Genomic DNA, 14,601 nt, shown 5'->3' on the forward strand with positions numbered 1-14,601 from the left:
AGAGGTCTTTATTACGGCACGCGAACGCAACTTTGATTTAATTTCGATGTCCACCTAATGCAACTGCCTACCCACCCGCCTATCGACGGCGGCCGGCCGCGTCGCGTCGCACGTCGCAAACCCGTTTCCGAGCCTCTCGATGTTTTACGACGATCGGCGGCTGTACTCTTCGACGAGGTTAATGAACGCCAAGTGATCGGTTTGAGGAGTGCGTTTCTCCGGGAGGATCCCAGGCTAACTTTCAGTTTCGATCTGACGGAGAGTTTACGACACGCGCGAACGACACTCGCGGGTTCGCGCGAGCCGGAGGAGGCACCGCCGGCGCATGCGCTCTGTGCGCATCCGTGCGTCGCAACAAATTCAGCAATTTGCACGCGCGTACGTGCGATCATACGTGTGAACGAACGCCAGGGGATTCGTGTCGTATCGATACCGGGACTGTAAGGACAATTAGAGGCTCGTTAAGTCGCCAGTGGTCTACCGGAAGCGCGCGCGAGCGTCTTAATTAAATCAATACAGAGCCGGACGAATCGGCTCGTTGATGAATATTTATGGAGCCGATCGTGCGGCCGCGCAACGATAATACGTAAAATCCGTCGTAATTAATGCGTCCACACGGTAGCATTTACGACTGCGCGTTCGAGTATGATCGCGAGGTGTAAAAAGTACGCGGCGAAGAAGGGTCGAATTAAGGAAAAGAAATGGCACTTTAACACCGTGTAATATCCCGTTACGGTTTCTGAACGGAGCTAAACGAGACCGTGGAAGCCTCGTTCGTCAACAAAATGACGATAATTACGGCGAGTACGGTAACGCTGTATCGGATGTGAGTTTCCGCTCGCGCTGTAGGTAAGGCGAGGACTCGCACGAAGATACCTTCGATTTCACGTCGCCCGCGGGCACATCGTTCGATCGTTGCGAAGAAACGAATCCCGGTATCTGCTCAAGCGTGATGGAGCGCGTGTCTGTGCACTTTGCGCCGATTTGCCTGCTCACGATGACCCCTGATGCTACAATTAAATGAAATACCTTTTCCCGCGATGGTTAATTTGGTATCCTGTCATAATGATATAACACGTTGTCGATTAAAATATTTTTGATGATTTGGTAGTTTGCATCGGGTCATGAAAAATTTGAAGATTTAACCCTTCAAAGTCCAGTATACATAAATAATGTGTATTAACTTAATTTTGGGCCTCCCCCAAATTTCGTCTGTTGATAAAGTAATGATCCCATCGATATAATATTATCATTCCAACCTAAATGAAGCAAAATTCTCCGTCCTAAGCCACGAAATAATGTTTGAAGACCAATATCTGCAACTACATGCAGAGCAAAGTCGTCGACACTCGCATTTATATAAAGTTATTTAACGGAAAAACGTAAATATATTCTATTTATGAAAATTTTGTCCGATGTTCTTCAACGACTGTTGTTATAAACAAGCGAAAAATAAATATTTTTTAAATAAAAGAACTTTAATGTTTCCACATATTTATACATTAAACACTCAATGTGCATAAATTACGTACATTCAGAAAATTGTACTTCTCGACGGTCGATTTTATTCGAATAAGAAAATTTTTATCAGGAACGTCCTTTAAGACGATCTTATAAATTACAACATTTCACTCTATAAGACCGATGTTTGGGCTTTAAAGGGTTAATAATATCTTCAATCTAAATTGTTTTTTTTTTTAATCTTCCTACTAACATTTTTGGGAGAAATTATTTACTATTCAAATTAAGATAATTTCATTATGAATTATGCGACCTCATTTTTTATTCAGTAATATATTTATTGGTGTCGGGAGGTTGAGAAACGTTTAGAGGAAGAACGAAGAGCAGCAAAGGGGTTGGCCATCAAGAAGAACCGTGCCAAAATGTCACGCTCACCGTAAATTCGTGTTTGTTTCAGAATGCTGTCCTCGGGACAAGACGCACCGCCCAATAATTACTCCTCCGGCAATGTCGTCCTCCAAGGAGCGCCGTGCGGTCAGTGCCGAGACTTGTGCCCCGCCGGATATGTACCGCATTTTTGGCGGTGAGTACCACCACACATGCTATATTTATCTTAACGCGTTGCGAAAGATTGATCGTGCTTCCATTAAAAATTCTGTCTGAAAATAACTTGATTGAATAAATTTTTTATTTGGATATTAAAAGAAAAAAGTAAAGAAAAAAAGACCTTGCGAACTGCGTGGAAGAAGTACTGAGAACATTTTGAAGTCGACGGCGCTTACTTCGACTTCCGAAAATTAGTTTCGACAGTGCGCACGTTCTTCGCTTTCAATTTTCTTCGACAAAAATGCGAGACCGATATCCCGCACCGATCTGATAATATCCGCGCGTTTCTTGCGAGCATCTTCGTTGCTCGTAAATAAGCGCAGGTGTAAAGCGTCAATTTTCCCGCCGCAAGTCGGCAGGGAGAGACGGTGGAGGTCACGTAGCAAAAAGATTTCAACTGAGGTGACCCGGCTGAGATCTTGAGGTCAGCTCTGCACGCGTGATGGGCGGATCGATAAGACGTCGGCGAGAAAAAAAAATCATTTCTCGCGTGAAACCGGAAAAAATGATTGCGATGGGTGGCACCCGTCCCGTTCTGCGCGCAAGGTTGAATCTACGGTCTCGAATATAGTGTACCCAATGTAGTAACGCGCGAATTCGCCCGAGATAGTTCCAAGCGAGAGAATCTCGGACGGATGATCGGTGGATGGATGGGTGTGTGAATAGACGGGTGGATGGATGGACGGACGGACGGGCGGATAGAAACTGTTTATCGCGTACTATGAAATCACGTTCACTGAGAGCAGCGGCAACAAGTAAGCCGGCAGCGCGCAAAAACCGCACTGATGAGAGATCTTTAAGCGGCACTTACACATCTCTCGCGCGCGCGCGCGCGCGAACTCTGCTTCCAAACGCGCGTCAGCAACTTTCAATAAGATCCACTCAATAATGCGCAGGTAGCTTTCGGCTAATTACAAGCTACCGCTACGTGCGAGAACTTTGGTGTGGTGGGATCATTATTATTATGAATTGCATTTGTTTTGTGATAGGCGATAGCTTCGAATTAGTAACGCGCGCGCGGGCATCCACGGATCCCCCCGATCGTTATCACACGTGGTAGTTATTCCACCCCGCGTGAGAGATAGATTAGTCCAATGACTATCTTCTACCTACGATCTCGAGTAAAACTGAGAGAGCGAGCATAGGTTGCCACATATTAACGCGGCTCGGCGGCGGCCGGTCTTATTCGTCGCTCGCTCGTAGACGCGAGATAGAAGTCTGCGATTAGGCCGCGTCGGGTCTCCTCTGTCATCGGCCGAGACCGCGTTAACTTACGGAGAGACCTCTGACGCAATAAAGAGCTCTCCCTCCTTCCCCCTCTTTCTAAAGTGCAACCAGTGCATTATCGTTTAGAAGCACGTAAATACCGGATTTACCCTATATTTGAGAAACACACTAGTATTCTGATGGGACTCGAACTCAAAACTAGTTCTCGAATCTGCTACCATACGAACTACACCAAATACGACATACGTGGTCTGTTCTTTACAGCCGTACCGCTGAATTTCTGCAATAAATTGAAGTGAGACAAGCATATGTTTTCTCACTTCAACTTATCGCACTATTTCACCAGTGCAGCTCTAAAGAAGAGACCAATAATTGACTGCATATACGATATGTACACATATTTTTGCTACGGGACGCGTAACAGCGATGCGCAGTGAATCTCTCGCTGGCCAAAATCGGTGAAATATCGGAAAGAGCTAAGTGGAAGAGTTTCCGCTAAAAATGTGTGAATACCCACCCTGATTATCGGTTAGAATACTGCAATCTCTGGCTCGATTAGTGACCTTTTCTCCGATTCAACTCAAGAGATCTCTTTCTCCCTTTCTCTTCGTTCACGACCGCAAATGAACCGACTGAAGATTTCCTCGCCACGCACGCGGTAGCCATTCGTCGGGGTGCGATAATTGATAAAAGCCACCGACGGCATCAGATCGTCATTTGCGATCGCGGGGAGCGCGACACACGCGGGACATCCGCGACGGATCGCCGACGGACCTTGCGCTCGACTCCCCGTCCTCGTGTTTTGTTTCTGATGCACCGGCTGACGCCGATCTCCCGATCAGGTTAGCCTTCGGCGCGAGAAATCGGGCGGGAGGAGGCGGCAAAGGCGGCTAGGAGGTGAGTCCGCGAGGAGAGGGCCGCCGGTGGAGGCTCCTCTCGGAGCCGCTTCGCTTTCGCAGCTCGAGATCGAAAGAGGGCAAAACGAGCGTTTCTCGGCTTCGGGTCGTAGGGTCGACTCGTCGGTCTCACGCGAGCCCTGCGTGCAACGAGACCGGCGATGGGCCGTCCCAAGACGAATCGGCTGGCAACCGAGGTAACCCACGGCAAGTGGGACGGGGGATGGGACGCGGTGGAGCGAGAGAGGGATACGTATGTTGGTCTGTAATTAACATACCGAACCTCCCTTGAACGCGCGCGCTGGCCCGGCCGGCCTCTCAGCTTTACGTACGTTCGTTCGTTCGTTCGCAGGATCGTTCCTGGCTTTGCGAAACGCACTTCGTAGTACAACATCCAGGTACCATTATCGCCTTAGAACAACATCGGCGGATTTCACATCCCTGGCTTCTCGTGGCCATTAATGCGCGGACCGAGAGAGTTTACCCTCTTGCTACTATAAAAGACGGAGAGTAGTTGGCTGATGTATGGCATCATCCTCGCCTGTCCGAGAAAAAGGAAGAGAGAAAGAGAGAGAGAGAGAGAGAACCTGATCGTAGGCGTTCAATCGGAACTGACGCGAACTACGAACGCTCTAATGACCGGCGTTTTACTTTCATTGATGATGAAAGTAACGCAAACGCGGCTGCAACGCGTATTCCACGCACGTAGAGCGCACGTTGGCTGTGCGCTTGCATCGGCGCTACGTTAATTGCAGAAGACTCGCCGGTGATCTGAAGCTTGTGATCTTATCTTGAGCATCGCTGTACGAGCCGTGTCAAACGTCCACACATTTCTTCTTGTAAATTATAGACTTCCACAGGTGACTTTCGTTCCTAACCGTTAAATGTCTTGTTACATAAGTATCGGCTTAAAACTTCGTTCAGATACGAAATGTTTAAAAAATATTAATTGAAGGATAATTAATATTGTTCGCCTATTCCGATTTTATCGCCAAAATACGCCAACATCTTTCGTTACTCTTTACCGTCTAATGCTGATTTCATAATAGCACCTTTTTAAAAGACTGTTTGCTTAGAGACCAACTAATTGCCGTGATTATCATATATATAACGTATACACTTAAGAAAGGATTTGATAACAAGTTGTAAAATTTGGTTAATATATGCTGAGCAAATATTTGATTACTCTAACTAAATAATTTAGTTCCGTATATACTATATACATAGAAAAAAATAATCTGAAATGAATGATAGATATTCGCATATATAAGCTTATATGTTCTTAGAAGATGTTTAGCCTTGAATCGAGTGCAAGTAATATTTGCATCAATATAAATTCAATCAAATCAAGGCTAAAATTCTAAAAATGTCAAGGCTAATCTTCTAAGAAAATTATAATATTCTTGCTTACATATATAAAAATATCTATTATTGATTTAAGACTAATTTTTTTCTATATATATAGTATTGTGATTTCGTATATTGTATATACAGTGTACGAAGAACTGTTATATTATACAGTGTACGAAGAACTGTTATATTATATATGGAACTAAATTCTTTGGTTGTAGCAATCATATATTCAGTCGGCATGTATTAACCAATTTTTCAACGCTTATTACCAAATTATTTTTTATATACACTGATAGAAAGTTATAGTTCGGTCCCACCCACTAGAAAAATAGTTAAGATAACAATTTTTTTAGTAAATATTGTCACAGTATCAGTGATAATAACTAACACACATGTTGCTATTACTATAAAATATGGCGCCGAAGATAACTATAATTTTCTATCAGTGTAATAATATATTTTACACAGTTAAAAAAGACTTAAAATCTTAAAGCCACTCACTGGTCAAATATCCTCGCTTTTATTAACGAAAAGTTAAGAATACTGAAGACGCTCATTTTGACGAGAACCTATTTATAAGCAATAGTTATTCGATACGTGCACGCAAAGAGCGAGTAAAGCGAAAATGCTGTCGGACGTTCCGCGATGACGTTCTTTGGCAAAATCGAAGACCGCCGTGAATAAACACGTCCAGTTTCACCCGAGACACTTAAAGCTAACGAAGCGTTACAAATAATCGGCGGGAGACGTCTCTCGTCGATGATTTTATCTCACGTCGTTATAAAATTTCGTCGCGCGTAGCTTGCGGCTACTTCGTCGCGGCTCGTTAATGTCATTAGACTTTCTATAGCTCGAGAACGGCCATTCGACGGATCCGGTAATCACCGGCCGTCTTTCTACGGCCTTCGATTGTCGCGTTTCGCACTTACTGCGTACAGTATTGCCGCGCAAAAACAGCGCGCCCCGCAATTCGCCAGGCACGCCTGAGGAGAACTCGACGAGCTTGACGGGGAAAGTAGCGCATAATGAACAGCCGTTATTTCCGATTCGATTCGTCACGAGGGAATAGCCGCTAAAATATCGAAGTCTCTCTCTCTTTCTCTCTCTGTATATGTGTGTGTACATCCGCGATGCCTTTGATGTTCTCGGCGCTGATGCGAGCGTCGACGATCGAGCCTGGGCTCTTCACGGTCAACGTTGTTGTCTACCATCATCGGCGATGCCTCGATGATGCGGGAAAGTGAAATTACGCGGACGCGGAAGCCCGCGGAATCACCTGATTCATGTCCGCTAACCGCGAGTTTATGAATTATTTCATCGGTTCGTCCCACAAAGCAACTCGACGTATCGTGTAATTTTAAATTTTACATAACAACTCAATATATGTCGCACGCTGATTATAGCTTCAGAATTCTTGCTTCTTTTTGGAAATTTGTGAAATTGCTCGAACCTGTCGAAAAATTGCTACTTTCACCGCGTGTGTAAAACGTTAAGATGAGTGAACTGCCAAGATGAATTTATTGCGACATAGATTTTTAACTTTGGAAAAAAGACGAATATTCTTTAATGTGTTTTTCATATTTGATGTTAAACATAATATTGTGTGTCCGGAAATTCTAAAAGAATTAAAAAAAAAGGGAAAAGCCTTTAGAGCCTACATGTATCATCCAAAATTATTTGGTCCTCTGATGTTTTCGATATTAAATTTCATCAGACTACGTACGGAAGATAAACTACATTACCGAATTTGTATTTTATCTAACAAATACTGCGGGTCTACTGACGTGTTTCATAATTCTGTAAGTTCGTTCAGGTACAGCCTAATTTACGTCTCGTCAAATTAGGATTTTCACGTTGCCTCAATTTGTATCATAAATATATTTTCAAATTCTTCTGTTTTTGCGATATTTCTGAGTGCTACTCCGTCCATATTCTTTTTGTACATCAAAGGATACTAAATTCTTCAAATTCTTTAAATCGTTAATAAATAAGTGACAAACGACAAATTTATATTTTAACATGACCGACATAATAAAAAAAAAAATTGCCATTAACTCTCAAATGAATTCGTCTCGAGAAGGAACACGTTGACGAGCATGTCGACGCGTCACGCGCGTCGTCATGTATTTTCGTCGAAACAATATCTATAAATTTATCCGGACAACATTTCTCGTGTACCGCATTTCTGCATCCATCGCAGAACGTAACAATGGCAACACTAGCTCGCGGGTTTCATCATCAATACGAGATATTGAAAACGAAGTTTAGTCGACACACGTCACCCACACGCCTGTTTTAAACTCAATGATACTCTATATGTATATATTTCGAAGCATTTTTAAACCACAAATATACTTTCACACACGGGAACGTACACGCTTTTTTTTTTTTACGTCCGCTCTTGCAACACATTTCTCTCTATTTTGCAAATCGCTCTATCGCAATACACGTATTTTCTATAAAACACGTAGCCCCCTCCCCCGTCTCTCCGGGTCTCGCGAGATTAAGGATGCAGGTGTGCGTGCGTAGGCTCAGCGCACAGCTCTCACGGAGCGCACCTGTCGGGGCCGGACGACTCCCGTCGCCGGCTCGCGCGAGTCGCACGGGATGCAGGCAGGACGCGGACACTATATCGACGAAGCGCGCGCTCTGTGCAAATATACGCGAGGCGAAAAGCGTCGAGCGAGAGCAGCGGAGAAGCGCGGGTCCGCCCGGTTTCACCTCTGAATACGATCGGGCCGCCACGGTTTAACGTCCCGGGATGAACGCGAGTAGACCTAATTAGCGGCTTCCGAAGCGGTCGCGGTGTACCGTAAAAGGCAGGACACGACGACGACGGGGCCCGGCGAGAAGGGACGAGAGGAGGGACCCCGGGAGAACGAGAAAAAGTGGCCAGATCCGTTGCCATAAAAATCATTCCGGGATAAGAGCGTTTCCGAACCGAGGAGGAGATATCGTCGCGCGCAGTCGGTCGGTCATCGGAGTGCTGCACGTCGGCCTTTAGCTCGAACGCAGCGTCTCTCTCGTTTTTAATTGGTGGATGGGGAGATGGGGTGTACGACGGCGGTGTAATTTACACGGGCGCTTAGGCTAAATGGGGCCCCATTGGAATTTACCATGGAAAAGCTCGCGCGTTTTCTCCTCTTCGCGTCTCAACGCCGCCGATCGTCCCATCTATCGGCTCTCCCCGTACGCCGGACATTCATCATCGAGATCCTTTAAATCACTTAGCGGGCATGAACGGAGGGCCCGGTCTGCCTCATTAACGAAAAGAGATATTCGACGCGTGAGAGCTATTTATACGCGTTCAGCCGGGCATAATGAAATTTTTAACGCGCATCGCGCGATGCGCGATGATGAACTACGAGTCCGTTCTCTAACCATCTCGCTTGCAGCATGTCCGATCATAAATAGGCTTTCGCTTCGTTTGCAGCACGCAGTCGTGGTATGGTATTTCAGACGTCGTTCGCAGAAGCGTCCGCAGGAGGGTTCTCCTCCTTCTGCGTGAGGAAATTCGATGCGTATTCGTCGTTGCTTCTCGCAACTTCCCGACTCTCTCGGCCGCGTATACAGGGCGAGTCACTTGAGACTTGCCTGAGACCCACAGTTCTGGAGATAGGAAGAAACGCTTGAAGTAAAAGTTGTTTGGTATCGAGGGGGACATATTTTGATGAGAAAAAAAAACATTGGACCTTCGGTGGAGACGTCAATGTCAGATAAAGATGAATTTAATTTTTTTTTTTAATGGAATCTCATGTAGCTTTTTTAACATAGATCGATTCCTCTGTTCATTCTGCGAGGTAAAAGTCCCGGGGTAAATTCAAAAAGTCAATGCTTTTCCAGATATTTTGCTTTATATTCTGATATTTTTTCGGTACAAAAGGACAGATATGAAATATCTCACAAAATATTCACTGTTCGATAAGATCACCTTAACATTTTTGCACGTAGAATAACTAGTGAACTTGATCGCTGCAAGCATAGTGAAACCTTAAAAAATTTATTACATTTTACAAACACGTTGATGCACAAAAGTGCAATGATTAATATCAGTAATTGATTTCTCTCATATTATTATGTGCATCTTTTGTGCATCAACGTGTTTGTAAAATGTAATAAATTTTTTAAGGTTTCACTATGCTTGCAGCGATCAAGTTCACTAGTTATTCTACGTGCAAAAATGTTAAGGTGATCTTATCGAACAGTGAATATTTTGTGAGATATTTCATATCTGTCCTTTTGTACCGAAAAAGTATCAGAATATAAAGCAATAAATAAATATCATATTAAAATATCTCGAAAAGTATTCAATTTTCGACAATCTTACCTCATACTTTTATACGTAGAACGAACAAAAGAATCGATTTGTACTAAAAAAAAAAAAACTATATGATTCCATAAAAAAAAATGTAGTTGACCTTCGTTTGACTTTTACGTCTCCACCCAAAGTAACATTTTTTTTTATCAAAGCGTATCCCGCTCAATACCAAACCAACTTTTACTTCAAACATTTCTTCCTATCTCCAAAACTATGAATGTTATTCGGGTGCTCCTAAGTGAATTACACTGTATCCTTGCACCTCAGCCGCGATTTGAAATTCTATCGAGGCAGAGAGAGGTTTCCCATCTAAAGTTCGATTCGGAAAAAATTTTATTGCTTGCTATTGACCGCGGGTGAAAACGAGAGAAACAGTACTCTTCCCCGAATAATTAACATCTCGCTCCTACGTGATCCTCGGTAACGGATGCGATTTACATACGCATTCCTTCACGTGGTTCGGAAGCGACAACACGGCGCTCGCGGGAGATAACAGGTCGTTAAAGCGGTAATACACCGCGCATGCGAATGCACCATCGTCGGAGTAGACGTTGGTTCTGCGACGTCGTGCCGAGATGATATCGTTAATTGATCCACCAATTTCCGTACGAGACTTCGATTTTGAGGGGCGCAGCGCGAACAGTTCGCCGGTGGAAGATAAACGGAGAGGAGCGAGCGAGCGAGGTGACACACGCTTATTCCGACGTCGGCTTCTTGCGACGCGCCACGCGCGGCCCCGAGATAAGCGACGACAAGTGAAAACCGGCGTATCTCGCGTTCGAGCACCCCTGGTCTTCTTCCTTCTATCGCGGAGGAACGCGAAGCGAAAGAAGACGAGCCGTGCTGCTGCTGTGCGGAGCACGTCAAGAGAGGACCCAAAGGTCTTCAAGTTTTTGTCGAACGCATGCGAGAGCCGCAACAGGGAGCGACATTCTTCTTCCTTCGGGCCCTCGTCTTCCATTCTCTCCTCGTTCGACCGGCGTTCGGGAACGCCGCTCCGATCGAAAATCCGCTGCGATATAAACCTCGCGCGCGCAGTTCGCACTCGGGCTTCGGAATCACCGTTGGGAACCGCGATCGTAGATCTGCTCTTTTTCGCTAAACCACAGTGTACACTTACAGAACTTGAAAAGAACAGATATAACAGTTGAGACCTGGTTGAAGGAAGAGGAGAAACTGGTACAAGCTGGCGCAGTCAGTTCAGCGGGGAAGAAAAACAGATCTCGTGCCTTCATTACTATTAGGGGTAGCCATAAGTAATGTCGCTTTTTGATACTTAAATTCTACAAAATGTTATTTTATTTAACGTTATGACCATGTTGACCATGATGTTTTAAGCTTTGTCGCCAATTCTTGATTGGTTTGCTCGGAGTCAGTTTTAATTTCAGCCAACGCGAGATCCTCGTCAAATTCAATAGGTCTTCCAGATTCTGGTCCGTCGGAAAGATCGAGATCACCGTTTTCAAATTTTTCAAACCAACGCTGACACTTTCTGAGATAAACAGAATTAATGGCACTTGCGACACTAGTGGCATTGTTACCCTTTCGAGACTCGTAAAGCATCAAATGTCTAATATGCCTTATCCACACTTTGGCCTTCCATTCTTAACATTACACTCAATTCTTTCAAAATTTCACAATAAGCACACTAAATGTCAATCAATTTAATTAATATATAGGTTATGTAATAATAGGTTATGTGATAAATCACGAACAACATGCAATGTTTATTCAATCTGAAAACGATGTTACTTATGATTATATTTTACGACTGCGAACTTGAAATCGCGCAATGCCAGAGTTAGCTTTAAGATCGTGCGATTATTTCCAATTGCTGAAGAAAGCGAGGATAATCGTTCACCTACTCGATAAAGAAAATAACGGGTGACATTTTTACTCAAAGCTTCACGTTCTTACGAAAGGAATCGTCGTCCGTAGTTTGTATCGATCAGAAATTCTATCGCTCGAAACTGAAGAGGGAATAATATTGCTTGGTCATAATTGAATTTAGAACTGGGCTCTTACACGCGTCAGCATTCGCGATGACTAAGCGCGTAGTCGAATGTTTTCATACTCGACTCACTTCGACTTTTAATTCGCATTGTCCGTACGGAAAACAACTACTTGAAAAAGATTAACCCTTTTAGTGCCGGGCGAAAAAGAGGTGCTTATGCGAAGATAACCGGCCGATTTTACTAGGATTTGGTAAAAGGCTCATAAAAACCAAACGAAAAGCAATATTTAAAAATTATTTATTTTAATTCTCTCGTAATGAAATTAGACTATTTATAACGTATTTTAAATTTATTTTGATAGAGATCTCTCGCAATGCGAATAGTAAAGCGCTACAAGGTGCGGGCCGATATATCGGCTCTGGCACTTCTCGCCGGTGTAGCAGGAGCCGATATATCGGCTCCCGGCACTAAAAGGGTTAAGGAAGGCTGACGCAGGCCTGAAGTTCCTAACGCTTAATTTGGAATTGAGATCTCGACACTCGGGAGGGGGACTGGCGACGCTTAGATACCGCGACATCGCGGGACATCATTATTGCTACGACGTGGAAGTATCACGTACCATTAGCGCACGGTGTCGCATTCCGGCACTTTCCGTTACCGTGATGTCGTTAGAGTTTCCCAGATCGGCACAGGCTAGGAATTCCCCGGCTGCCGGCCGAAGAGAGGAAGAATTTCGGACGTTCACGGGGAGCGAATCGAGGGAGCCGAAGGGGCAGGCGCGTAGAACGCGCGTTAACGGTACACGCCGGATGCTTTCCCTCAGCAGTCGCTTTGATGATACAATGCGCCGCCCTTCGCTATCTGGACAGCTCCGCTCGTGCTGATGAAGTTAATAAAGCATGTTCCTAATCAAGCGAACGGGGAATCCGGCGTCGTCGAGTGACCGCGCACGTATGCGCACATGTCGACGGCGACTACGTGATGTCCGGGAATGCCAAGGAAGCGTCGAGAGCGATATCGGTATAATTATTGGCGGCTATGTAAATTATCAAACATCTCAATCTAACGGAAAGTGCTGGAATTGTGCCCCAAGTTCTTTCTAGTGATCGAAACTCCGAAGGTTGGAAATGTGTGGCTGAGGGTTTTGTAAACCTAAGAATCGATGGATTTTGCAGCTTCGCGGAAATTAATGACCAACGACCGAATAAGGAGATTTTGTTTTTTACCTGCATATTCTCGTGTGTGGACTCTGTGTTGAAGAATTCACTTTCGTACTTGATCGCAAAGGTAATCGAAACCAAACGGAAGGGGACGCTTGTAAACAAATTGTCAAGAAAAACCGATCGGTTCTTGAATAACGAAAACGAGGAACTTCGGACATCCAGTACTCGGGATTGAAAATCAGGTGTCTTAAATTCTGCCTGGTGATCGAAACTCGGGATATTGGACATGGCTGGGGGGATTTTGCAGGTTCAGGAATTGAGAATTTACGGATTTTGCAAATTCGTGAAAACCAATGATTAACAATTGAATAAGTAACTTTTGTTTTTTTACTTATGTATTCTTGTGTATATACAGGAAAAAGTGCTCAAGTAAATTATGCTCCAATGCTCCTTAGCAAATTTTTACTTGAATCAAATATTTATTTGACAGAAATAAAATATTTTCCTAGTAAATTGTCCAAGTAAAATATTTACTTCATGCAAATAATTATTTACTTAAATCTAACTTTTTTTTGTGTAGACTCTGTGCTAGAAATTTCACTTTTAAACTTAATCGCAAAAGGAGACCGGGATAAATTGGGGTAAGTTAGCTAATTATTTCTTTTGTTTTCTAATATGTTACAGAATCGAGCAAATAGGAGTCTCCTACCATCTTTGACATGTTTGAAATCTCTGCTAGCTCGATTCTATAATCTGTTAGAAAACAACAGTTAGAAAATTACAATAACAACATCATTATTACATTTAATATAATTAACAAAGTTAGAAAATAGCAGAAGTAATCGATCAGCCAACTTATTTCTTTAGCCAACAAGTCCCGTTCTCCCTTAACTGAAATTACAGATCACATCGAGAGGAAAATATAGTTATTTCCGGAGACAACAATATCCTTTTTTTTATCTTAATCACAAAAATAATAGCAGCAACATGCACGTAAGTTTATTATTATCACTGAAAAAGAGTTTTCACTAAAAAAATAGTTTCCTCGACCATTTTAGTGGTTAAAATAAAAGAAGGATATCGTTGTATCCCCCGAAAATAACGATATTTTCCTCTCGGCGCAGGAGAAGAGGGAGACGACCGTGGTGGAAATTCTTGTAGATTCAACTAAATTTTCCAAAAAAATATCCGACCGCTCCTATGGATTCTCAAGTAACGGGAACGAGGAAGTGCGGACATCCAGTACGCGACATCCCTCGGCACGTTCATCTAAATCGCGATCTTCTCGCGCTTCTTCCTACGTCCGTAGAGGCACGTACTCGCGCGCGCATTTCTCGCGCGTCTAAGCGCGATTATCGCGAGCCGCGGCGGGCGTAGACAAGTCGGGCGGAAAAATGCCGCGTGGGTCTCTTTGTTACGCCGCGGGCTTCCGCCGGCGGTGGGTTAATAAATTTTCATTCGCCCAGCTGTGCGCTTCGGCGTTGTGCAGTGGCACGTCGCGCGCACGAGCGGGAAAAGGCAAAAAGGCAACGCGCTCCGCGTTTTGCTCGCGTTCCGGCCTTCCGCAAATCGTTAATCGTAATTTAATAGGCAGATTTACGCTTTTTTTGCCGAAACAGTTC

General features: G+C 44.1%; 1 protein-coding gene across 1 annotated transcript in view; it reads left to right on the forward strand.

Moving 5' to 3' along the window:
• Positions 1-14,601, forward strand: part of LOC106744525 (protein prickle-like) — a 177,960-nt gene that overhangs the window by 9,738 nt on the left and 153,621 nt on the right. The window contains exon 2 of the mRNA XM_014619384.1: positions 1,919-2,044. Coding sequence (XP_014474870.1) covers positions 1,920-2,044 — 125 coding nt within the window. The 5' untranslated portion in view covers position 1,919. The remainder of the gene's footprint in view (positions 1-1,918; positions 2,045-14,601) is intronic.

Source organism: Dinoponera quadriceps, unplaced genomic scaffold (genome assembly GCF_001313825.1).
Source record: "Dinoponera quadriceps isolate SergipeBrazil2010 unplaced genomic scaffold, ASM131382v1 scaffold1266, whole genome shotgun sequence".
Lineage (NCBI taxonomy): Eukaryota > Metazoa > Arthropoda > Insecta > Hymenoptera > Formicidae > Dinoponera > Dinoponera quadriceps.